This window comes from Hyperolius riggenbachi, chromosome 9, assembly GCF_040937935.1.
Source record: "Hyperolius riggenbachi isolate aHypRig1 chromosome 9, aHypRig1.pri, whole genome shotgun sequence".
In the NCBI taxonomy this organism is placed as follows: domain Eukaryota; kingdom Metazoa; phylum Chordata; class Amphibia; order Anura; family Hyperoliidae; genus Hyperolius; species Hyperolius riggenbachi.
In genome coordinates, this window is record NC_090654.1 from 72550395 (window position 1) to 72577931 (window position 27537).

The following is a 27537-nucleotide window of genomic DNA, read 5'->3' on the forward strand; positions in this document are numbered from 1 at the left end:
GACCCACCCCCAATTTTTGAGCAATGCTACTCACTATAACAAAACAAACCAACCAAGTGCAACTACAGTATGATGTCTCCATGACAAATGTCACCACCATAATGTCCACCCCATGACAACTGAAGTCTCCCAGCTACCACAATATGCCCCTATAATAACAGCCAGTGTAAGGAATTCTCCCCATGGCAAGCATAGCCACCACAATGTCCCCCTAGGCTATGGCAAGTGTAGCCTCCGTAATGTCCCCCATCATAAATGTTGCCTTGTTTCTTCTTCCCCTCCCTCATAAGTGCTGCTGCTCTCCCCCTCTAATGTCTCTTAATGCAGAGTGGTGCAGCAGCAGAGAAGTGTTGTACAGCTACCTGCTGTGGCAGCTGCTCCCAAGCAATTGGCTCTCACTACTGTCCCTGACACAGGTCATGTGACTGATGCACAGCATGAGCCAGGGATGGTGATGAGATTGAGATCGCCTGGACACAGCTGCCAGAGCAGGTATCATGCTGCCCTACTAATATTTTGCATCAGGAGACATTGATGAGTAAGGGCAGAGGGACATAAGGGAGCAGGTGAGGATTAGTGGGGGAGTTGATGGACAGCATCGTTGTCAGCTCTGTTCAACCCCAAAGCCAATGGCACACTAGCTTCCCGCCTATGCCCAGAAACAGCCCTATCTCTACATTTCTGAAGGCACCACAATACCAGATTTAACCAGAAAGTGGCTCTACCAGTGAAATCTAAAGCTGAAGAGGTTTCAATTCTGATTGGAGGACGGCATTTCTCCACTGTGCTTAGTTCTCTGAAAGACAAAGCCTGTGTTTCTGCAGGGAGATAGCCAAGACTGTGACATCATTATTGTGATACAGTGACTCACATGGCCCCTAATCATAATCAGCTGACACACACATTACATAATTTGCATATCACTGTTCACCTCAAATTTTTTTCTCCTATTCTCACAATGTGCATCCCCCCACCCCCATAGCTCAGCTGCTTTGCTTGTATACAGCTGTACCACGGGCACAGGGCAGGGAGATACTTTTTACTTTAAAGAACACCTGAACTGAGAGGGATATGGAGGCTGCCATATGTATTTCCGTTTGAGCAATACCAGTTGCCTGGCTGTCCTGCCGATCTCTTTGGCTTCAGTAATTTCTGAATCACACACCTGAAACCAGCATGCAACTAACCTTGCCAGACTTCAGTCAGAAACATCTGATCTGCATGCTTGTACAGGGTCTATTGCTGCACAGGGGCAGGGGCAGCATGGTGGCGTAGTGGTTAGCACTCTTGCCTTGCAGTGCAGGGTCCCCCGTTTAAATCAAAACAACACAGAGTTTGTATGTTTTCCCTATGTTAGGCCCTAGATTAAGATACATACACTACATGATACATACATAGACATATGACTATGGTAGGGATTAGATTGTGAGCCCCTCTGATTGACAGTTAAGTAACAAGACAATATACTCTGTACAGCGCTACGGAAGATGTAGGCACTATATAAACACTAAGTAATAATAGTAATATTGCTAAGCATATTGGGGCAGCGGATCAGCAGGACAGTCAGGCGATTTGCATTGTTTAAAAGAAAATAAATACAGTATGTCACCTCTGTATCCCTCTCCACACAACACTGATAGTTCTTACACCAACAAGCATTGAATGCAATGTTGAAATTACTTTTTCTTTTCAACCTGCACTTAGCTGATTTTCTTTACCTGCCCAGATAGTCAAATTTCATTGCTCAAAACCATGGCATGGTACAAGGCTTTATAGAGCCCTCGTCTTCCTGCTCATGTAATTGTGGTGTATTTTTTGATATGCAGAATTGACAGATACTACTGTAAGTAAATTAAAGATATGGGTAAAGGGTTTGTTGATATGTACATACAGTGGGTTGCAAAAGTATTCAGCCACCTTGAGGTTTTCCACATTTTGTCACATTACTGCCACAAACATGAATCAATTTGATTGGAATTCCACGTGAAAGACCAATACAAAGTGGTGTACACGTGAGAAGTAGACCGAAAATCATACATAATTCCAAAAATTTTGTACAAATAAATAACTGCAAAGTGGGGTGTGTGTAATTATTCGGCCCTCTGAGTTAATACTTTGTAGAACCACCTTTTGCTGCAATTACAGCTGCCAGTCTTTTAGGGTATGTCTCTACCAGCTTTGCACATCTAGAGACTGAAATCCTTGCCCATTATTCTTTGCAAAACAGCTCCAGCTCAGTCAGATTAGATGGACCGCGTTTGTGAACAGCAGTTTTCAGATCTTGCCACAGATTCTTGATTGGATTTAGATCTGGACTTTGACTGGGCCATTCTAACACATAGAAATGTTTTGTTTTAAACCATTCCATTGTTGCCCTGGCTTTATGTTTAGGGTCGTTGTCCTGCTGGAAGGTGAACCTCCGCCTCAGTCTCAAGTCTTTTGCAGACTCCAAGAGGTTTTCTTCCAAGTTTGCCCTGTATTTGGCTCCATCCATCTTCCCATCAACTCTGACCAGCTTCCCTGTTCCTGCTGAAGAGATGCACCCCCCGAGCATGATGCTGCTACCACCATATTTGACAGTGGGGATGGTGTGTTCAGAGTGATGTGCAGTGTTAGTTTTCCGCCACACATAGCGTTTTGCATTTTGGCCAAAAAGTTCCATTTTGGTCTCATCTGACCAGAGCACCTTCTACCACATGGTTGCTCTGTCTCCCACATGGCTTGTGGCAAACTGCAAATGGGACTTCTTATGCTTTCTGTTAACAATGCCTTTCTTCTTGCCACTCTTCCATAAAGGCCAGCTTTGTACAGTACATGACTAATAGTTGTCCTATGGACAGAGTCTCCCACCTGAGCTGCAGATCTCTGCAGCTCGTCCAGAGTCATCATGGGCCTCTTGACTGCATTTCTGCTTAGCGCTCTCCTTGTTCGGCCTGTGAGTTTAGGTGGATGGCCTTGTTTTGGTAGGTGTACAGTTGTGCCATACTCCTTCCATTTCTGAATGATCGCTTGAACAGTGCTCCGTGGGATGTTCAAGGCTTTGGAAATCTTTTTGTAGCCTAAGCCTGCTTTAAATGTCTCAATAACTTGATCCCTGACCTGTCTTGTGTGTTCTTTGGACTTCACGGTGTTGTTGCTTCCAATATTCTCTTAGACAACCTCTGAGGCCCTCACAGAGCAGCTGTATTTGTACTGACATTAGATTACACACAGGTGCACTCTATTTAGTCATTAGCACTCATCAGGCAATGTCTATAGGCAACTGACTGCACTCAGATCAAAGGGGGCCGAATAATTATGCACACACCACTTTGCAGTTATTTATTTGTAAAAAAAATGTTTGGAATCATGTATGATTTTCGTTCCACTTTTCACGTGTACACCACTTTGTATTGGTATTTTGTGTGGAATTCCAATAAAATTGATTGATGTTTGTGGCAGTAATGTGACAAAATGTGGAAAACTTCAAGGGGGCCGAATACTTTTGCAAGCCACTGTATTATCACCTTCAGCAGGACTAAGCATAGCTGTGCCATAACCGAGATCAATAAAAAAACAACAACATATTTATGGTTATCTGAAGGTGGACAACCACTTGAAATGCCATAATGTATGAAGTACAAACTTTGTCTTCATGTTTAGCCATTTCACATAAAATTGAAACGGTTTAAAGCATTCATTTTTGTTGAAAGAGGGCTGGACAGGAAGTGCCTGCTACAGTATCTAGCCTAGGCTAATGAAAGCAGTCATGTGACCATAGACTCCAGACAGAAGTACCCACAATTTGAACTGTAGGAGGGAAATCTCCATGGCCAAACTGACTTCCTAGAGTGTAGCTGTAAAACACTTCTTTACAGCTTCATTCTAGGAAGTCAATTTGGCTATATAGGTTTCCCTCCTACAGTTCAAATAGTGGGTAGTTTTGTCTGTAAAACTACCCACTGTTTGAAATAAAAAAATTTTTTTTAAAAAAAGATACTTAGCTTTGGAGAGGGAAGGCTCTGGGGCCCATAGGTAAGTATCTTTAAGCATAGGCTAGATTGAGCAGCAGAAACTTCCTCTTGACTTTTTTTTAAGCAAATGTTATGAAAGCCAAACATGATTACTTGACTTCATTTCTATTGCAAAATAAATTGTGAAGGAGATGACATGACAAATACAATGTAGCAGAGGAGGCACTCCACTCACCTCACAGGCAGTATATGTGTAGAGTACTTTGCCTTTAATGACAAACCAGCGCTTCTTCCAATACTTTTTGCCCTTTTTGCACCGGTGTAGATAACCGCTAATGGAAGAACTTTCTCCTGACGTCGCTGCCTGTAATGACAGGGAAAGGGACATTACACAAAGTTATATATTGCTCTGTCACAGGGACAGAAATAGAGAGGAATGCGTCCCCACAAGGAAACCTGACAGAGGTTCTAACCCCTCCTACTTTATCCTAAACAGAAAAACACTATAAAACAGCTGCTCAGACAACTCTCCAACCCGTACAATCAAAGTTTAGGTACATTCATTAAACAAACCTTAAATCTGTCTGTTTAACTCCGCTATCACATTACATAATACTATAATGCTAACATGTTTCAAGCAGTGGGAGCTGAAGGGGGAGGTATTTAGGGAAGTTTACATGCGGTAACGCAACATAAAGAAATTCAAAACCTGCCATAGCAACAGCTGCATCTGGTTGGATTCAAGCTGTACAGAGTAGCAAGGTAATTTGTCATTGGGTGATATGATTCTCCTTAAAGGACAACTCCAGAGAAAAAAGGAAGCAGTTAAAATCTGACAATACGGACAGGTTTTGGCCTAGTCCATCTCCTCAAGGGGGATTCTCAGGGTTTTCTTTCTTGTCAAAAACATTTCCTGAATGGCAGTAGCTATGTCTAATGGCCAAAATAGTATGATACCAGTCAGCCTCCGTAACGGCAGTTAGACTTAGCAACTGCAGTTCAGGACATGCTTTTGAAAACAAAGAAAACTCTGAGAATACCCCATGAGGAGATAGACTAGTCTCAAACCAGTCAGTTGTGTCAGATTTTAACAACTTACTTTTTTCCCTGGAGTGGTCCTGTAAGGGAAATATTATTTATGGCCTCTGAGAAATCTGAACCTACATCTTCCATGCTTGTTCCAGGGCAGTGACTCAGGCAGTGAAGCTGTGTTTGGGACCCCAGCCCTGGAACCTGCAACTTTATGAACAATTCAAGCAATGAACAATCCCACGTTCCTAGCCTCACGTTCTCTTGAAGAATGTATAATATCTCAAATGAGGTTTGGCATCCGCCTGCCTATTGAGAAAAGCCCATTTTACAGCTCTATAAACCTCAGATATATGGAGGAGCTCATTCCCCTCACAGGCTCTTCTGAGCAGACAGGCACAATGATCAGCCGGCATATTTTTATAACGCTATAAGAGAGATTTATGCGCTGCTTTCACAGACCCTTTTTCATTAATAGAACAACTACTTTAAACACCCAGTTCAGGCACAGTTGTTTGTGTGCATTTAGTAGGACATTACTTTAAATTACCTGCGCATAAATAAAGTTTTGTAACACATTTTGTAGTTTTTGCAAAATAAAAAAAGGTACGTTAGCTTCTTCACTAGTTCAGAGATTCTCAAGGACTGACAGGTGCCTGCTCACCCCCCAACAGCAGAAACCACTCCCCCTTAGTCACATGAGCATAAAAGGGCTGCATTACCTCCATGAGGGCCGATGGCACCTTCTTGTGCCTCCTGAAGGCAGACGGGTGTATACTGTGAAACATGGAGGTGAAGGTGCTGGTAGCAGATCTTGGCATTTGGGGTGAGGAGTTTGTACTGGCTGTCGCAAGCTCTGATTTAAAGAAACACAAAAACAAAACAAATGACAAAAGTGCAATAATTATACATAGAGCAATTAACTGTTAGTTGCAATTTTTGAATTCTTCCACTAGGTGGAAGCATAGTATCAAATACCTGAGCCAAAGCGCAGGGATAAAATAAAATATTGTACTTACCTAAGGAGAGGGAAGCCTGTGGATCCTAAAGAGGTTTCCCCAGCGCCCTCTGATCCCAAGTCGCTGAGCGCGGGCCCTCCAAAGGGATTGTAGGTAATCTGATCGGGACTGCGCTCCTCTTCAAGCACCCGAGCAGCCATACTGCGCCTGCGCGAGTACAACCGCTCCTGCGGGTAGATAGTGCCGTTCATGGCAACGTAGGGGCGCGGCACCGATCAGCTGGAGGGTCCCGGGCAGCGGCAGAGGATCAGAGGACAGAGTGGGAAGACTCTATAGAAACCAGGAGCTTCCCTCTCCTTAGGTAAGTATTTGTTGCTGAACCCAAGCTATGGGTCGAACAAAATACATATATCCAGGCACATCACATCTAGTTAGGACATTAAATAAGTTAAGGAAAGGGAGGTGCTGAAGGGGGTGTGGCTAGAAACTTCCTTAACTTATTTAACGTCCTAACTAGAAGCGATGTGCCTGGATATATGTATTTTGTTCTTGTTACTGACCCCTGTGGCTAGGGTCTAATCCAGTGCACTCCCTCCTCCCCTGTATGTGTTTGTTAGCATGCACACAGCTTATGTTGGTGTATGTGCATGGTGCACATGGATACATTACGTTAGCTCCCTTGTGCGATTGGTAAGATGCACTATCTGTCCCAGGAGAGGACGTCCGGATGTGTGCTCCTAATCCATTGATAGGTTTGATGCAGTGAATGTGTTTGCATGTCTGCACTATGCATGTTACAGGGCTAGAGTTAGGACACCTATGTTTACCTGGGTACTTCTGCGCAGTAAAGGGGACTAAGCATAAGAATGCATTCTTCTGTGAACTAAGACCCCGGCTTTTAACTTAGCTGTAGGGATAACAGTTGTGCCTGGATGAGTAAATCTGTGAATGCATTTGTTTGAACATTTGCATGCGAGAGTGCGAAGGGTTAATAGATTCAAGCTATGGGTTGGGTTGTCTTTGAAGGAAACCCGAGACCAAGAAATAAAAGCATTTATACTTACCTGCTTTGATCCTCAACTGGCCGGCCAAGTAAATCCAGCAGTCATGATCTACAGCATATGCATGACTCAGACACACTCGCCTATCACGCTTTTGTGTCCAGAAGCGTTCTGAGCCTGCACAGTTATCCAGCAGAGAATCGAAGTGGCCCAGGAAAATGGTGAGGCAGCCCACAGCCTAAGGGCTCATTTCCATATAGTGTGCTTTCATACGTGCTTATGGAAACATGATCACAGGGACAGCAGACAGTGCATAGACTGCACTGTCTGCCACTTCCATTCATGCACCTCTGAATCGCCACACATGGTTTGCTGCATTTCGGGGCGCTTCAGCCTGCCATCCCATTCAGTATAATGGATAGGATTGAAAGACCCCCCCCCCCCCCCCCGCCAGGAGTGATGCGCAGAGCCAAGGGGATGCATGAGAACAAGCTCTAAAGGGGGCTGGAGGAAGCCCCAACTACATATAAATGCTTTTAAAGAGGAACTTCAGCCTAAACAAACATGCTGTCATTAAGTTACATTGGTTATGTTAATTAAAATAGATATGAAATAGACTCCCTGTTTTAAAAGAACAGGCAAATGTTTGTGATTTCATTGGAGCAGCGACACAGTTCCAACTGTCCTGTGTCCTGATCGCTCCTCCCAGCTGCGCGCTAGGCAACGAGAACAATAACATCAGGGGAAAATTGCCGGGCAGATTTCTTTGATGGGGTGGAGCTTAGCTTCTGTGCAGCTAAAAATGAGGCTTGGGTAAGAAAAACAAAGTTCTGATGCTGTGAAGCTGTTAAAGAAACACTAAGCCCTTTCAGTTCTGCTGAGTAGATTTTTAGTCTGGAGGTTCACTTAAAGTTTTGATCTCAGGTGTTTTTACTTTTATGTTTTCATGATACTGTAGTCATGTCTTGCCACTAGGCGAAAAAAGAGGTTACATAAGTAGTAGTGCCATATTTGTTTTGCATATTATCGCTCTAGAAAATTCTAGCAGTTCTGGTTCTCCTTTATATTATTGGGTATGCTGTAACACACCTACAACTCCGAGTGTGACACATAGATTCATAACAATCCATACCTTGCACTGATGAAGACTAACAGATGCTGAAACAGCTGTCTGCAATTGGATTACATGGCTCTGTACAATGAATTGGCTATAAGCATGCTACAAACCTGTATGCCTTGATTTCTAGGGACATAAAGGAATGATTTGCATATTCACTCACTGTCCTGAAGTGACGTGTTATGGAAGTCATTTCTTGCTCTTGTGAAGCTGAACAATTGCAAATACCTTATGTATTATTAGTGTAAAACTGTGCTCAGCCCAGCATTTACTTCTGTAGATTTTGTGTTGCAGTGCTATATCCAGCCACTAGATGGAGATACAACATTGTTGATAGAAGATAGAAGGCGTACTTACCTCTTTTCCGCAGCTCTGCATAGCAGCAGTTGCAGACTTTGGATGGGCGATCTTTTAGGTACTTTAATGGGTATTTGTTCCTGGAGCAGCTGCGACAAACAATCTAAGGGGTGAGGGTAAGAAAAACATTTAAGTATGCCTGAAATGTCATGTGACATGATGAAATAAATATGGGTTCATAAAGTGGATAAGGTCTTTTGGGCACCACTAATGGTAGATGTCTCATGAACAACAATGTTAAATATCAGCAATCAGACGCCCAGCTAGTTATTTGGGCACCCAATGTGCATTAGGATGGTTGTAGCCGATCATAAACTACTATCAGTAATTTCGGCGCCTAAAAGTAATTAGGTTTAGGCACCTAAAGGGCACTGTTGCAAATAGTTACACAAATATAATCTTAGCCCTACTAAGAAATTATCTGAAGTCCATTTCTGTGTTCTGCGCAAGTTGCACTTATAGGGTAACATGCACTAACCCCTGCCATTAGTAATGGTAAAATTGCTGTGCGCTGCCTGATCTATGCCCAAAGTGTCAGGATCATCGGGGCCACTGTACACACACGATTCTCAGAAGAGGCCGTGTTATTAGCCGCCTCAGCGAGTTTCATCTAGCGCAGGGGTAGGGAACCTATGGCTCGGGAGCCAGATTTGGCTCTTTTGATGGCTACATCTGGCTCACATACAAATCAGTAGGGGTTGGTTCACTAAGCTACACTGCTCAAGCAGCACTACACTGCTCAAGCAGCGCAGCTTAGTGTGGCAGCGCAAGTAACATTTTCAAAGTAGGCACATTACTGCTGTAGCATGCACTACTAACTTACTCACACTCCCCCCAAAACTAACAGCTGCTCCAATTGTCCCACTCTGGACCCTATCAGGTCCAGTGACTTTGTAGGAAGAGATCCCCGCACTTTGAGTGGCCCAATAGGCTGCCTGTCACTTGACAGGCAACCTATTGGGCCAAAGTGCAGGGATCTCGTCCAACAAAGTAAATGAACCCCCAAGTCAGCTAGCTAATTGTACAAGCTGTTAATCGGTATTTCTCCTGTCTGGCTCTCGGGGAAATTGCTTATGTTGCTGAAACCCAAGAGAAGCTGAAGACGTGTCTGACACTGCCGCTGCCCGACGGATCAACTGTATACACATCACCATGGCAACAGGGCAACATGGCCCTCTGCTGCGCATGCGCAATGAATGTCCCAGTTTGAAACATATTGTATGGCTCTCACAGAATTACATTTTACAATATGTGGCGTTCATGGCTCTCTCAGCCAAAAAGGTTCCTGATCCCTGATCTAGCGTGAGTTGAGAGGCTTTAAATACAAGCTTATCTATACCAATGGGTACATTACAAAAAAGAAACTAGAAGCAGTCCCTACTCAAAGTTTAGAGATATGCTACTGAGTGTAAAGATTCAATTTAACCATGTAATGCCTGGTTCACACCATGCCAATTCTCTTCAGATTTCAGGTTGAATCGATAATTCCCTACAGGTCAGACCTGATTTCTGATTGCTTTTCTGATGGATTTTCTCATCACTTTTGTACAAAATTGATAAGAAAAACGATCGGAAATCAGATTGGATTTATCAGAAATTATCGTTTCATCCCGAAATCTGATGTGACATTGCATGGTGTATACCAGGCATAATACATTATTCATGCAGAGATCCACACAGAATGCAAATGAGTTACTATCAGTATACAGTAAGCACACTGTAAAACTTTTACTGCACATACTGGATGTGACAAGCCTGGATATCTTAAAAATGGTGTAAAATCAGTAATGCAAGTACATTGCATTATTGATCTGGGCCTCATTTATAGTTATAAACACACATAAGTATACTAACACTTAAAGTCTATCTTTACTTGTAAAGGCAAAAAGCAGGTAATGCTGTCCATAGCCGGCCTTTGATATGAGCGACCGGAGCGGTCGCTCAGGGCGCCAGCTTCCAAGCTTCCAAGCCTATAGCTGGTTGCCTATACTGAGGGCACCTACATCTAATTTTCCTATTCTGAGGGCACCTATAGCTGGCTACCTTTACTGAGGGCACCAACACCTGACTTCCTATACTGGGGGCACCTAAGCTTGGCAACCTATATTGAGGGAACCTACACAAGAGATCCTATACTGAGGGCACCTATAGCTGGCTACCTTTACTGAGGGCACCAACACCTGGCTACCTATACTGGGGGCACCTATGCCTGGCTACCTGTGTGTGTGTGTGTGGGGGGGGGCTAGAGACCTTCAATTGAGTTCCTATACTGGGGGCACCTATGCTTGGCAACCTATATTGAGGGCACCTACACATTAGATCCTATACTGGGGGCACCTATACCTGGCTACCTACCTATACTGAGTGTGAGGGCGTGTTGGGGGGGGCGCAGTGCGGCTATAACACGTGGTGCAAATTGTCGGTGCTGTGCTATCATTCTAAATGGGGAGGGGGGGGGGCTAACCGTCCCACTGATTGTTTTTATCAATATTCCTGAAAGGTTCTAGCCTTCATTTTTAAATGTATTCAGGATAATGCACGCTTTCCATCCATTTGTTGTTATTGATAGTATTTTTTCTATTATACATATGTGACGTGTCACGGAGATCTGAGCATTTGGCGTGATGTGTCACAATGTCAAAAAGTTGGGAACCACTGTTCTAGGAGATATCTCAGGAGAAAAGGGGAACTGCATATGGGCCTGTGTATGTATATATGTGCGTGCGTGCGTGTGTGTATATGCACATGAGAAGATGATGAAGGGGAAGGGTGGGCACAAAAATCAGGTTTCGCTCAGGGCGCTGTGAAACCTAAGGCCGGCCCTGATGCTGTCCCAGAATGCTTAGCTGGTCAACCATGGCAAGGAATGCTGGGACTTGTATTTGAGGAGAGCTGTAAGCTAAATTGCACAAGCACTAGACCACAAGCAGCTCACCTTGCCACAGGCATGACAGTGATGGCGTCTTAGCGTCAGGGTGAAATCGCTGCCGCAGTTCATGCACATCATGGCGTGAGACATGTGCGCCACACTTGGTGGCCTCTCTCCCAGGCTCATCCCCAGCCTTTCCCGTAACTATAAAAAGAAAACACAATAATCGATGTATTTTTTCATTATGATATGGCTAACTTTTAACTGAAATTACTGGCAGCCATCTTGCCACAAAAGGGCTGTCCAATAGATCTGTATACATCACATATTAGAGGTCTAGAGAGACAATTACTGTAATTCAATGCAGAAGATGTAGATAATTTGCCTAGGTAAAATGTGGAGAAGACCCAGTAAAGTTTTTGAATACTTTATTTTAAGAGAAAGTCCATAGCTTACATCACATTTATAGTCAGACAGGCTGAACTATAGATAATTGTTTTGAGCGCAAGGTACATCCTCTCTTTGTCAAGCCTATTCAGTCACTAAACATAATTTCCACATGGTACATCTATATTCACAAGGGCTCCAATCAAGAGTTCCAAGAACCAATCATTTTCAACCAGCTCCGCTGCATTGACCAGACAACCATAGACCCGCACAGTAGGAGGTGGAGTTTGCTCGCAGACAGACAGCACACCTGATGGGGAACTTCAAGCTACAAAAACCCACCAATCAGGTGAGAGGAGCTTGCAAGCTGGCGACCAAATCGTAAAGGAGACAGGTGGTGAAAATGAAAAGAAGTGAAGGTGCGGTATGTACATAGCATAGGCTGACCAGATGTCCTCTTTTCCCCGGACAGGTCCTCCCAGGTTTTTGAAATGTCTCCTTGAAGAGAGCCTAACACAGAGCGAGTCAGAAGAGCTGATTGAAGAGACAGAGAGCCGAACAGCCAAGCCTCAGTCCAGTGTTTTCCCCAGAGCCTATCAGCTTTGCAGTAGTGTTGTCTGGATCATGAACGATTTGGATCTTTGATCCGGATCTTTTTTGTGAGTCGAATCATCCGGATCATTCGTTCATTGTAATGATCCGGATGATTCGACTCACAAAAAAGGTCCAGATCAAAGATCCGAAACGTTCATGATCCGGACAGCACTACTGCTCAGCTGATAGGCTCTGGGGAAAACACTGGACTGAGTCTTGGCTGTTCGGCTCTCTGTCTCTTCAATTGGCTCTTCTGACTCGCTCTGTGTTAGGCTCTCTTCACGGAGACATTTCAAAAACCTGGGAGGACCTGTCTGGGGAAAAGAGGACATCTGGTCAGCCTAACATAGCAACATGTTCCCAGCAACACTAGCTGGTCTTGATAGGCAACTGTGAGCTTCACATGGCAGTCCATGCCCCTAATAACGGATTGGTTGCCCTGCAGTGTGCATAAAAACTCCAACACTATACTCATATATGTTTAGTGGGCTGTAAATTGGATGTGGAGATGTAGAAAGTTAGGTTGTAAATTTAGTAATAGTAGGTCAGTGTTAGGGTTCCAGCACTGGATGTGGAAGGCCCAGTGCCTTTGCCAGTTCCCAGCATCTGACTATGGCGTCAGACTCAATGCACTGAACAGCCATAGAAGAAGGAACTGTCTAGTAACTCAGTAAACGCACTTTTGCAGGCTGGCAATTGTACTGGCAGTAGGAGATCTTATTAGTAGAAGGACCCAGCATTGATCCAGGTGTATTGTTCTCCTCTGGCTGCCCCCCGCCCTCCACGCTGAGTGGAATAATATATGAACAGCTTGAAGCCTGTAAACTGCCCGCCGAGGGCGCCAGCTTACTAATCTTAGCAATAATGAGTTCTGATCACAGGAATTAATACCAGGTCTGGGACTTGTGTGCAGCCATAAGTATTTTATTATTTTTAGCACAAATATAAATCTCAGCAGTAGGCCCAGGCTGAATCTTCCCCAACCGAAAATTCTATTCCTTAATTGTCCAAGTGTTTCACACTCAGAGTGAGATATTGTGCTACGCCGGGAAGGCGAGGGCAGCCATATTTCATGGCCAGCTGTGAAGCCCTTTACATTCTGTTTCTTGTCTTGCTCGGGTTGTAGAATGGTGGGGGCAGCCTGCTGGGTCACTCCTGCTTCTGTAATTGGACAGAGGTGTACGGTCACTGTACGGAGGGCCTGTATAGCTAGCTCTAGCATTTTACTGTCCCATATAAACCATCATTTTTCTAGCAGGACAAGAATGGGGTAAAAACAGAACTATCGTGTAAGAGTAGAAAGCTGCTGAACCAACATTGTTGTCCTTGCAGTAGGGCACATTCTGCTCATACCCCCCCCCCCCCCCCCTTCCCTCTCCATAGAAGAGGCTGGCAGCTGTGCAGTGTGTTTGTACAATGATCTTTCCTAATCAATCATTATGGGTAACATAAAACTGAAGTGCGTATGTGGCTTTAAAGCAGACCTAAGCTCAGAACTTCATCTCTGCTTTAAAGAGACACTGAAGCGAAAAACAAAATTATGACATAATGAATTGTATGTGTAGTACGGATAATTACTAGAACATTAGTTGCAAAGTATTCACATATTTTTATTTTCAGTTATATAGGGTTTTTTTTATAACATTGCATCATTCTCTAATATTTGCAGTTTACACACTACTCAGCATTCTAAATGATTTTACAGAGCAGGCTAGTGAACTTTTGAACTGTCCTCTGCATAGAATAAAACAATACAGTGCCGGACACTTGAGGAAATAAGCTTTAGAATACAGAGCTCTCTGCGACTTTGAAAGTCATGGAGCTCAATGGCTCTTTTGTATAGATAACAACTGGAGTTTCTTAACTCTTCCTGTACTGAAAACAATATTAGACTTATGTCTCTGCTCCTAATGTTTATTTCTTAGCTGTACTACACATACAAATCATTATATCATCATTTTTATTTCGCTTTAGTGTCTCTTTACAGGTTATTATGCTGTTGCATATCTTTTAAAGAAAAACATTTCTTTGTTAAAGCTGATACAAATCCTGCAATAACTCTGCGGTGTGTCTACTTCCTGCTTTCATGAAAGTAGACATATAGGGTTAACATCCTGTGTTTGAAAATGAGCTGCTCTGCCGAGGCAGCCAGCTGACACATTTGAGAGATCAAATTACCCTGGTGGTAAGTCTCCGATGAAGGAGAATTAGACAGGCTAAACTCTCTACATACAAACAGGGTGCATTTCTCTCTGTTTTCCTTTCAGTCCTGTGCAAGAGTTCAGGTTCACTTTAAAGACTGAAAGCCAACAAATCACTGAATAGTAACTTTAAAGTCAATTTCTGCAGATGGAAATTACTCCAAAATACTCACAACATATACTGAGAACTGCAGATTATCAAAAGAGATACAGAATATAAGTACACTATAGTGATCTTACCTCAATGTTATTATAGATAGACACTGTAGGGGCCTTGTAATATTCCTGGACTGTCCTGCTGATACAACTAAACCAGTCGTCCCTCTCTGAGCAGGAACTGGAAAATAAAATAAAATAAATTCATTACTAAATGGAGACAAAACAACATATAGAAAATATAATCGCATCACACATTACAGACCTGGACCAGCAGAGAGCCTCATTCCCTCCAGACTCATTCCCTCCCTCCAGTTCATTTTAGCAAGTTTAGGTAATACAATAGTATTGAGAAGGGTTAGTTAAAAGGTGGGAAAGAGTAAAAGGGAACCCCAGGTGAGAGATATATGGAGACTAACATCAATTTCCTTTTAAACAATGCACATTGCCTGGCAGTCCTGTTGATCCTCTGCCTCTAATACTTTTAGCCATAAACCCTGAACAGGCATGCAGATCAGATGTTTCTGACTGAGGTCTGACTAGATAAGCCACGTGCTTGTTTCAGGTATGTGATTCAGACACTGCTGACCAGAAAGATCAACAGGACAGCCATCTATATGTCTCTCACCTCAGGTTCCTTTTTAAGGTTTGGTATTTGGGCTATAAAACAGGAAGGAATTGGGTTTATTGTGAATTGGGTTAGGTGAATTGTGATTAGTGAGAATTTAAAGCCCACCTCTAGCCAAAGTTTTCTTTTCCAGTCTTGGATAGAGTGGGGAAGAGATAGAACCTCTCTTAAAAAAATTATTAATCGTAAACTCCAAAATTCAACGAGTTTCACAGGCATACACAGGAGTTTACGATTGAAGAATTTTCTACTGAAAATGTACTGTGTGAGTCTACTTGGGAAGGGAAGTTCGCCGCTACCTTCCTATTTAAACTGGTCTTAATCACTTTTATTCTAATCTGGCGCCTGTGTTCAAAAATCAAGTAAAGTGTATCAGAGACCTTAGAATAAAAAGATTTGATACTTACCCGGGGCTTCCTCCAGCCCCATAAGCACGTGTGTGAGTCCCTCACCGTCCTCCCGCGGTCTGCCGTTCAGCCGCGATCAGCCATGGTAACTGGCTCAGTCGCGTCAGTCAGGGTCTTCTGAAACCACCTATTCTAAGGTTGCTGGTTTCCTTTAAAGTAAACCAGAGATCAAGCTATAAGAAGAAACAAGACTTACCCGGAGCTTCCTCCCGCCCCATAAACAGGTGTTAGTCCCTCGCCGTCCTCCCGTGGTATGCCGTTCAGCCACAATCAGCCCCGGTTACTTGTTCAGTGACGTCAGTCCGAGTCTACTGCGCATGCGCGGACCCTACTGGAAGTTACTGGAGCTGATCGCGGCTGAACGGGAGGACGGCGAGGGACTCACACACGTGTTTATGGGGTGGAGGGAAGCCCCGGGTAAGTATCGATCCTTCTTACAGCTTGATCTCTGGTACACTTTAAGTACTTTGAGTCCACATATGATGGAGGGGTGCTACCCCTTTTCATGTTCGTATCTACAGAGAGTGACTTTTAACCCAAGTGGGGTCAGGTCTAATCTCCCCACCTGCCATCACAGTGGTTAGCTTAGTGGTAACCCACCTCTCTTTCTTTTCATCAAGAGAAAAAAAATGTTGTGCTAATCTACTACACTATCAAAGGATCTGGGCTGTCTCTCCTTTTATGTTTCTCAAGTAGAGGTGAAGGTTATTTGAGGATACTATGGATTAAACATTAACCTTGTTATTGTGCTCCTGGAGCACTTGGCAGTACCAATTCTTCTACATCGAACTACCACTTCCTTTCTGCACCCCCACAGTCGCTGCATTATTTTACCATATATTTGCCTGAGAGGCCCGCACAAGCATTGATAGCCATTATCTGCAGTGAAAGAGATCGCGTTAAACATTCCGCGCACTTCAACGCGCCCTCGCGGCCGTAGATCTTCACAATGTCGTGTTAAGGTACAAATCGCGTTACGATAACAAAGACAAAGCCGCTGTCACAGAGAAGGGGCGCTCGCCGCCATTCTCAATGTCATTTAGAAAACGCCGGGGACGGTGACAGGCGACAATTAGCCTCGGCGTTTGATGGAGTGCTCTGTTGTGATAGAAAAGAAGAATGCCCTGCGATAGAGCCAATTATTCTGTGGCCTGTGAGTAACAGCAGGAAAACAATATATTAATCGATGGCTTTGATATGATGTATTGAAGGGAAGACTCACAGGCTGAGCTCTCTCCATTCCATAGAAGTGCCATTATAATCGGGATTTATTTGTGGAGTCGCAGCTCTCAAGCTTTATGGTTGTTTAAAGGTTACATAGAAAGCTAAATCATTTTATTGTTTAATATCTATTTTTTTCGTAAATAAAAAGACATATTGACAATATATCTAGACCTTCCAAGGTGCTTATTCAGGGGCCGTGTTGTACTTACAGAGGAAATCTAGATGCATTAGAGCCATACAAGTCACTTTGATATTTAATGTTGTCAAGTATGACCTTTATGTCTCAGTCAGCAGCCAGGTTTCATTTTATCAGGTAGATCTGTCGCTGTTTGCCAGACATGGTAGCAGAACACCGTCTCAAGTATGAGTTGCTCTCTCTAGGTCCTCAATCAAAGTTGTTGTTACTATAGGGTTTGCCTCTTCTGTAAACATTTGGGGGGGGGGGGCATGGCTCTCAGGAACCCCCAACTACTTTCCATCACTCCTTCTGATACAGTTCAGGCATTGCTGTGGCAACTGGCAACACTTGTTAGCACAGATGGTGCCCTGGCTGTGAAGGGGAAGAAGGAAATGTGGGCGCTGTGCAATGCTAAAATTGGTGCACGAAGGAAATTTGGGCGCCGATAAAATAGCAAAGCACAGGTGGGGAGGGATCAGCTAGGGTTAGGCATTGTTGGGGGGAGGGGGACGGTTGGTTAAGGTTAGGCATTGGTGGGAGAATTGGACGGGTTAGGCATCACTTGGGAGATCGATAAGGGTTAGGCATAGTGGGGGGTGGGGGGAGTTGGTTAAGGTTAGGCATTGGCAGGGGGATTGGTTAGGGTTAGGCATCGGTGGGTGGGGGGTTGGTTAGGGTTAGGCATCAATAGAGGGAAGGCTCTGTGTGAGAATAGTTTTATGTTTAGCGATAGTAAAATATCAGTAAAATTTACTAGTGTATACAAAACAGTCCACAAGGGGCTTTTAAAGGAACAGCATCAGTATTTTAATTCTTCATAAATATCAAAAAAAGCTTGATTGCAGTCATATGCATAAGATATCCAATCTCAGAAACAACAAATTGCCTATTTGTTGTTTCTGAGATTGGATAGTTTATGCATATGACTGCAATCAAGCTTTTTTGATATTTATGAAGAATTAAAATACTGATGCTGTTCCTTTAAAAACCCCTTGTGGACTGTTTTGTATATATTTGCGCATATAATTGGGGTGGAACTGATTGAATACTTTTTTATCTGTTCTTTATAAAAATTTACTAGTGGTTATTTCCGGCCCCAAAATTTTACCGGCACCCTTTTTGCATGTACGCCTGTAGAGGTCACCAAGGGATGAGGGGAAAGGGGTATGAAAATGTAAAGGGCCATTAAACTTTTTCTGGGGGCAGGCATGATTTCTAGTTACGCCCCTGTTCTTGACATGTGTCATAAACAAACCCGAATAAGTATTTTTGGGTATTAAAAGCATAAAAGAGTCTTAAAAGAAAACATCTGAGCAGTTAAAAAAAAGGTCAGAATAACTTTAAAAGTCAGCCCCTGGAAGCCTGAGTTCCTCGACGCAGCTCCGATGCAAGCCGGTCTCTCAGGGGCTCCGGCCAGGTCAGCAGCCTCTGCATAGTACTTCTGCGCCTGCGCAGAACAAGACTGCCAGCGACCTGGCCTGGTTGGCGGCTGCTATGGAGGGGACCCCAGGATACCGGCTGGGAGTGGAACTGCGGCGAGGGACACATAGGTTTCCAGGGGATAGAGGAAACCAGTGGCGGACACAGCCAGCAGTGGGCCCCTGTGCAAAATATCAATTGTGGGCCCCCCTGACCTGCGGTGCGCGAAGCGGTAAAATATGGTAACGGTAAAATATGGGCGTGGCTATAACCTGCGGCAAAAAATGGGTGTGGAAAGAACCTGCGGCACGTAGCGCCGCGGCAAAAAAAAAGGGCGTGGCAATGACCGGATAAGGGCGGAGCTAACTGTAATATAAAGTGATCCCGGGGTGAGAGTGATATGGAGGCTGCCATATTTATTTCCTTTTAAACAATACTAGTTGCCTGGCGACCCTGCTGATCTATTTGGCTGCAGTAATAAACTGAATTACACCAGCAACAAGCATGCAGCTTAATCTTCTCAGTTCTGACAATATTGTCAGAAACCCCTGACCTGCTGCATGCTTGTTCAGGGTCTATGGTTGAAAGAATAAGAGGCAGAGGACCAGCACGGCAACCAGGCAACTGGTATTGCTTAAAAGGAGAGAAATGTGGCAGCCTCAATATTATTCTCACCTCAGGTTCCCTTGAAAAGTGCAACGCAAAGACAGTGGGCCCAAGTTTTGGTGACCCTTTCCCCAGAAAATTCACATAATTGTGCAGGTTTTCTCAAGAAAATAAACATAATGTGAGCAGATTTGCCCAGAAAATACATTCAATCATGTCGGCAGATTTGCCCAGAAAATACATTCAATCATGTCGGCAGATATGCCCAGAAAATATGTGCAATGATGTCGGCAGATATGCCCAGAAAATACGTGCAATGATGTCGGCAGATATGCCCAGAAAATACGTGCAATGATGTCGGCAGATATGCCCAGAAAATACGTGCAATGATGTCGGCAGATATGCCCAGAAAATACGTGCAATCATGTCGGCAGATATGCCCAGAAAATACGTGCAATCATGTCGGCAGATATGCCCAGAAAATACGTGCAATCATGTCGGCAGATATGCCCAGAAAATACGTGCAATCTTGTCGGCAGATATGCCCAGAAAATACGTGCAATCTTGTCGGCAGATATGCCCAGAAAATACATGCAATCAAGTCGGCAGATATGCCCAGAAAATATGTGCAATCAAGTCGGCAGATATGCCCAGAAAATATGTGCAATCATACGTGCGATGACGGGTACATGAACTTAGCAGCAGTTAATTCAGCAGTTGACATCAACAGGGAACTTTGAGTAAAGCCGGGCCCTGTCTCCTAATAAAAAATTATGCGCTATTTACTATACATATAGAAGATATTAGATAGTGAGCTCCTCTGAGCACAGTCAGTGTCGTGACTATGTACTCTGTAAAACGCTGCAGAAGATGTCAGAGCTATATAAATACATAATAATATGATAAGACATTCAACTATGACTATGGTAGGAGTAGTGTGAGCTCCTCTAAAGGACAGTGAGCGACATAACGATGTACTCTGTAAAGTGCTGCAGGTGGGTGGGTGGGCTAAACGATTACCTGGTCGGGAGGGTGGGTGAGCTAAAAGATTATCTGGTCGGGAAGGTAGGTGGGTGTGTGGGCTAATAAAATTACCTGTGAGGGTGGGTGGGCTAAAATATTACCTGTGAGGGTGGGTGGGCTAAAAGATAACCTGTGATGCAAAAGATTACCCATGAGGGTGGGTGAGCTAAAAGATTACCGGTGAGGGTGGGCTGTAGGATTACCTGGGTCTGGGCGGGTTGTAGGATTACCTGGGTCTGAGTGGGTGGGCTGTAGGGTTACCTGGGTCTGGGTGGGTGGACTGTAGGATTATCTGGGTGGGTGGGCTGTAGGATTATCTGAATGGGTGGGTGGGCTGTAGGATTACCTGGGTCTGGGTGGGTGGGCTGTAGGATTACCTGGGTCTGGGTGGGTGGGCTGTAGGATTACCTGGATCTGGATGGGTGGGCTGTAGGGTGGGCTGTAGGTGGGTGGGTACCTGTGGGTAGGTGGGTGGGCTGTAGGATTACCTGGGTCTGGGTGGGTGGGTGGGTGGGCTGTAGGATTACCTGGGTCTGGGTGGGTGGGCTGTAGGATTATCTGGGTGGGTGGGCTGTAGGATTACCTGGGTCTGGGTGGGTGGACTGTAGGATTACCTGGGTCTGGGTGGGTGGGCTATAGGAATACCTGGGTCTGGGTGGGTGGGTGGGCTATAGGAATACCTGGGTCTTCTGGGCTATAGGAATACCTGGGTCTTCTGTAGGAATACCTGGGTCTGGGTGGGTGGGCTGTAGGAATACCTGGGTCTGGGTGGGCTGTAGGAATACCTGGGTCTGGGTGGGTGGGTGGACTGTAGGAATACCTGGGTCTGGGTGGGTGGGCTGTAGAAATACCTGGGTCTGGGTGGGTGGGTGGGCTGTAGGAATACCTGGGTCTGGGTGGGTGGGCTGTAGGATTACCTGGGTCTGGGTGGGTGGGTGGGCTATAGGATTACCTGGGTCTGGGTGGGTGGGTGGGTGGGCTATAGGATTGTCTGGGTGGGTGGGTGGGCTATAGGATTACCTGGGTCTGGGTGGGTGGGCTATAGGATTACCTGGGTCTGGGTGGGTGGGCTATAGGATTACCTTGGGCTATAGGATTACCTGGGTCTGGGTGGGTGGGTTATAGGATTACCTGGGTCTGGGTGGGTGGGCTATAGAAATACCTGGGTCTGGGTGGGTGGGTGGGCTATAGAAATACCTGGGTCTGGGTGGGTGGGTGGGCTATAGAAATACCTGGGTCTGGGTGGGTGGGTGGGTGGGCTATAGGAATACCTGGGTCTGGGTGGGTGGGCTATAGGAATACCTGGGTCTGGGTGGGTGGGTGGGCTATAGGAATACCTGGGTCTTCTGGGCTATAGGAATACCTGGGTCTTCTGTAGGAATACCTGGGTCTGGGTGGGTGGGCTGTAGGAATACCTGGGTCTGGGTGGGCTGTAGGAATACCTGGGTCTGGGTGGGTGGGTGGACTGTAGGAATACCTGGGTCTGGGTGGGTGGGTGGGCTGTAGGAATACCTGGGTCTGGGTGGGTGGGTGGGCTGTAGGAATACCTGGGTCTGGGTGGGTGGGCTGTAGGAATACCTGGGTCTGGGTGGGTGGGCTGTAGGAATACCTGGGTCTGGGTGGGTGGGCTATAGGATTACCTGGGTCTGGGTTGGCTTTAGGATTACCTGGGGGGGGGCTGTAGAATTACCTGGGGGTGGGCTGTAGGATTACCGGGGGGGGGGGGGCTGTAGAATTACCTGGGGGGGCCTGTAGGATTACCTGGGGGGGGGGAAGCTGTAGGATTACCTGGGGGCGGGCTGTAGGATTACCTGAGGGGCAGGCTGTAGGATTACCTGGGGGGGCTGTAGGATTACCTGGGGGGGCTGTAGAATTTTGACTACTGTCTGCCTGCCGCCCAGGACGACACAGAGTCCCGAGAGGCTGCAGCCTTTGAGCGGCAGGTCATCAGGTCAGGATGGGGCGCTTTCAAAGACATTCCAATCCTCAGGCAGTTAAGGAAAAAAAAAGTTTTTTGTCCACTGTCCTGCGAGACACAGCTAAGGGAGGGGAGATAAAAAAGCGCTTTGCACAGTTGACCTGAAAGAGTGCACCTAATAAGGAGTCATACATAGTTTAGACAGTAAGATTGGTAGACAGTTCCTTGTTTGTTTTTTTAACTCTTCTTCGCTGACTTCTGTCAGTGATGTCATCCAGCTGCTCCCCCAGGAAGCCGCCCAGTCAAGCATGGCTGGCTGATGGAGAACGGAATTCTAACAAGGAGAAAGATGTGTGTGTGTGGTGTGTGTATGTGACAGAGAGCAGCCCTGTGCTCTGTCCTCCATCCTGTACCAGTCCTCTGGAAGTGAGGGAGACAGGCTGTAAAGGCTTCTATGCTTCTCCCTACCCCCCTTTACTCCCTGTACTGATAAGGACCTGGACTTACAGAAATGACACTGCAGTGTCCTAATGCTGCCATGCTAAAGTAAAGGCAGCCATACATCTAGAGATGATGGTCAGATTTCACCAAGAGACAAATCTCTCTCTTATCCAATCTGATTAAAGAGAGATCTGTCAGGTGCCCATACACCTCAGACCGATTCCCCATCGATTTTAGCACGACATCTCCTGGGAATTAGACGAGTCCCCTGCTTCTGCTGCATCCGCCGCCACCTGTACTGTGTTGCCCACCGTGCTGTGCCCATACGTCTTCCACTCCTCCATTTGCGCTTCACACGCCGCTGGCATTTAGCACACGTGACATCACACATGCGTCACACACTATATGCTGGTGGCATGTGAGCCACAAATGGAACAGGGAGAAGATGAAGACGGATGGGCCCCGTCTGGTAAACGACACAGGACAGGTAATGTATTAATGCACACATTGGGGCACATTTATACATTTGGGGGAACAGCACCAGGGGTTTTGTCGCATCCATCACTCGCACCACTTTACAAAGTACATAGTCGTGTCACTGACTGTCCTCTGATGAGCTCACTTTCTAATATCTGCCATAGTCATAATCTAATCTCCTACCATATTAATATTATGTATTTATAAAGCACTGACATCTTCTGCAGCACGTTACAGAGTACATAGTCATGTCACTGACTGTCCTCAGAGGAGCTCACAATCTAATCCTACCATACTTATAGTCTTAATGTCCAAACATATTATTATTATTATGTATTTATATAGCACTGACATCTTCTGCAGCACTGTACAGAGTACAGAGGAGCTCACAATCTAATCCCTGCTATAGTCATAGACTAATATTTTCACTATAGGATTGTTTGGGGGAAACCAGTTGACTTGTATGTTTTTGTACCAGTATGTTTTGAAGATGTAGGAGAATATGAAGTATCTGAATGAAATCTGGGGGCACTTATACCTGGCTTCCTATATTGGTGGAACCTATACCTGAAGTGATACTGGGGCCCCTATACCTGTACCTGGCTACCTAACCAGGGGGTACCTATACCTGGCTACCTAAAACTCATAGCAAAAAAAGACTTCAAGTGATCTCCAGTACTGTGATGATTACTGTATGTATGCCAAATGCAGTCCTGTGGAGCAGCTCACTATATACACCAGCCTGTAAAGAGGAACAATAACCGAGATGTGGCCGATGAAGGGGGGGCGCACTTGGGCAGCTCAGCCTCTGTTGGTGATAAACATTGTCCCCACCCTGGTGGGAACTCTATATTGGAACAGCAGGGGAATGCTGCAACTTGCAACGCAAAGGCCTGTTATTAGGAAAATGTAGATGTTGTCAAAGCTGACCTAATTTCTTATAAAAAAAACTTGTTCAAGACTGAGTGATAGTGATGGGTCGTTCGCGAACGACAAGTGCCGGTTCTCGGTTTTGAAAGAGCCGATGCCTCAGCCGCCCCACACAGCTCTGATTTGCTGTGTAATAAAGGGCGCTGAGGCATGCTGGGAGATGTAGTCCTCCTCTTGCAGCTTGTAGGAGTGTATGGGGTGGAGCAGAGCAGTAGCAGGAGGGATTGCCCCAGTCAGAGAAGCAGTCTGGAGTTGTCATGGAGACGGGGCGGGGCTTTTACTCCGATTCTGAGTGGTGTCTAGTGATATTTAATGAAGAGCCGATTCAGAGCCGTAAGAGCCGGCTTTTTAATGGGAGCCGATTCAGAAGAGCCGATTCTCCGAGAAGAGCCGGAATTCCCATCACTACTGAGTGATACAGAATGGGTTATCTATCGCCAGGCCCGGATTTACCTAACAGGAGCCTATAGGCACAGATGTCCTGACACCCTAGACTCCGCCCTCCATGAGCCTACAAACCCCTACAAACGGTCCCACAAGGGTACTGGCTGTCCCAGCAGTCACTTCCCCTTTACTTCCCTTGCCTGTTATACAGGTGCCCTTTAGTATTAGGTAGGCAGAAGAACCCTCAATATTAAGTAGCTAAAGGTGCCCCCAAGTATTAGGTACCGGTAGCTAGAGGTACCTGAGTATTAAGTAGCTAAAGGTGACTGAAGGAATATCTCATGGAATGCCAAGAGCAGGGTGAGTAACCTCTCATTTACACTCTCATCAGGTCTCTGCATAGAGGAGGGAGGGAGGCACTGGGGGATGGGATTGAGCCACCTTTCCATCATCAGGCGCCTGTAGGCACATGTCTACAGAGCCTTATGGTACATCCGGCCCTGGTTATCGCCAGACAGCAAAGAAAATACCATTTCGCCTTAAAGCAAACCTGAAGTGAAAATACATTTATGAGATAATGAATTGTATGTGTAGTACAGCTAAGAAATAGAACATTAGTAGCAAAGAAAGAAGAGTCTCATATTGTTTTCCAGATCAGGAAAAGGTTAAGAAACTTCAGTTGTTATCTATGCAAAATAGCTACTTTGAGCTCTCCATCCCAACTTGGGTTGAATACAGTCCTGTTTTCTGAAGCGCTGAAACAGTGAGAGACAGCTTCAGTAAGGTTTTACTGCAGCAAAGTTCATTAGCACTGCTTTGTTTTATAGCTTAAAAGACAGAGGGCTTGATTCACAAAGCGGTGCTAACTGTTAGCACGCCTGTGAAAACCCCCTTAGCACGTCTAAACTAGCTTTTCGCGCGCAAATCTTTACGCGCGCACTGCACAGAGCGCGGGGCCCATTAAAGCCTATGGGACTTAGTGCCCACATAGAACTTTGCGCGCATAAAACTTTGCGCGCAAAACTTTGCGCGCGATCTGATTGCGAAATCCGGTGCTAACCTACTTAGCACCCTGGTTAGCACGTCTAAAGACTTTAGACGTGCTAAGTAGGTTAGCACCGCTTTGTGAATCAAGCCCAGAGTGTGGTTTGTAAACTGAAAATATGACAGAATGATGCAATGTTATAAAAAAAAAAAAAAAAATCTATATAACTGAAACTACAATCATGAGACTCTTTTCTTTGCTACTAATGTCCTATTCATTATCCGTACTACACAAAAAATTAATTATATCATAAGTTCATTTTCACTTTAGGTTTGGCTTAATGTGCTCGCCTATAAATATGAACAACCGTACAATACCTGAATTTTTGTTAACGTAAGTGAACAGACTGTCAACCAGGAAACATTCTATAACTGCTCTTTTAATAGTTGATAATTTCCAGTGACAGATGGATTTTAAAGTGCTCCAGAATCCTTTGCGCTGGTAAATTCTTACATGACTTTTAAATCTTTGCGGGTGAAAAAAAAAGAAACTCGTCATTAAAAAGGGAGTTTGAAAGCAGAAACACTAATGGAATCTGTCAGAGGTTTCACAGCGACAAACATATGGTTCGGTTAACAGACGCCCTCACAGCGATTTTATAAATTTCATTAGCAGAGGACAGAGAGTTTGGGATGCGGCGCACACGCGCTTAATATCACTCGTGTTCCTTGTCCGTGATTCTCTGCGCATCATTAAACCCCCTCCAGGCGATAATCACACATACCAGGCTGCCAAGGCGTGTCGCTAACGCAATGCCTGCAGGCTCGCGAGGTGAGTTATGTGTAAATTGGTCCCACCTTTCCACAAGCGCGAGGGCTGCAGCGACTAAGGGAGGGTATTTAGGACGGCGGTGGCCACGTGGCTGCGGCGATATGAACCGTTTATGAGGTTCACATTCGCCGGGTAATGAGCATTGGCTGGCTAATGATCCTGCAGATAAATCACAATTCTCATTATTGCGGCTGGGAAATGGCGTGAACTGTATTACGAGATGAAATATGAATTGTTTACAAGATGACAATACAGAAATCAATATAGAATAGCATGGCGGAGATGTATTCAGTTATAATTAGGGTGGTGACGCTGTTCTCTGCTTATCCGGCGCATTGAGACAGCTTCATCAATAACACGGATATTACGGTACCCTTCAGTAGTCTTTGGCTTATAAAAATAAAGCCGTTCGTGCATCCGTCATGGAAATAATATAATGGAGGTAAAATCACCATATTATCAGAGGGCTACAAGCCAAAGGACTGCTTAGCTAATTTTTGTTGGGCTCCCAACTTTCCGTACATTTAAACCCCCCATAGATATGTGTTGGCATAGCAACATGTACAAGATACAGTGTATACAGGACATGAATACACAGCTTAAAAGGAACCAAGGTGAGAGATAAAGGGCGGGTTCACACGGACGCTTGGCTAGCATTTACCGCCAGCGCCCGGAACTTGTCGTTAAAGTATCGGGCAGTGTGGATTGATTACCGGCGTTTGCTCAAGCGCAGCATTCCGATTTTCTCCGTCATTCCAGGCGACCCTGGACTCCGCATGTGGCGTCCAGGGTCAATTACTGTTGTGTTTTCGTGTTCCCATGTGGGGCCGAAAAACGGCGATCGTGACGGGAAGCCGCCGGAAGCCTGCGCAAGCCCCCGAACGAGACGATGGCAAAAGGAACGCCACTAGAAACCCGTCTGAACTGGCATTTTCGGCCATCCCTTCTGCTGACATCTCGTTCAGGGGCTTGCGTGGGTTTTCGGCGGATTCCCATCACAATCTACATCTTTCGTCCCCGCAAGAAACAAAAACACGGTAGTAATCGACCCTGAACACCGCATGCTGAGTCCAGGGTCGCCTGGAACGATAAAAATGGGCATTTGACGACAAGTTGTGGACGGTGGCAGTAAACGCCCGCCAAGTGACCATGTGAAATGGCCCTTATGGAGGCTGCCATATTTATTTCCTTTTAAAACATACCAGTTGCCTGGCAGTCTTGCTGATCTTTCTGGTCAGTAGTGTCCGAATCACACACACCTGCTTGTTCAGGAACTATGGCTTAATGTATTAGAGGCAACCCGGCAATGTGCATTGTTTGAAAGGAAATGAATATGTCAGCCTCCATATGTCTCTCACTTCAGTTCCCCTTATTAGTTACTGCATCCTTACAGGGGCAGAGCCTGCAGGGAACCTTTATTGCAAAGCTTGTCTTCTGAACACACTGTTGGGAATACACTGTAC

At 45.2% G+C, this 27537-nt stretch overlaps 1 protein-coding gene across 6 annotated transcripts in view; it reads right to left on the reverse strand.

Annotated features, from left to right (window-relative positions):
• The window catches only part of FGD5 (FYVE, RhoGEF and PH domain containing 5), a 321938-nt gene that overhangs the window by 11593 nt on the left and 282808 nt on the right, over positions 1–27537 (reverse strand). For all 6 annotated transcript variants that reach the window (XM_068253043.1, XM_068253044.1, XM_068253041.1 and 3 more), the window contains 5 exons: positions 14708–14804; positions 11352–11489; positions 8417–8519; positions 5705–5838; positions 4189–4317 (listed from right to left, as the gene is read on the reverse strand). In XM_068253043.1, coding sequence (XP_068109144.1) covers positions 4189–4317; positions 5705–5838; positions 8417–8519; positions 11352–11489; positions 14708–14804 — 601 coding nt within the window. The remainder of the gene's footprint in view (positions 1–4188; positions 4318–5704; positions 5839–8416; positions 8520–11351; positions 11490–14707; positions 14805–27537) is intronic.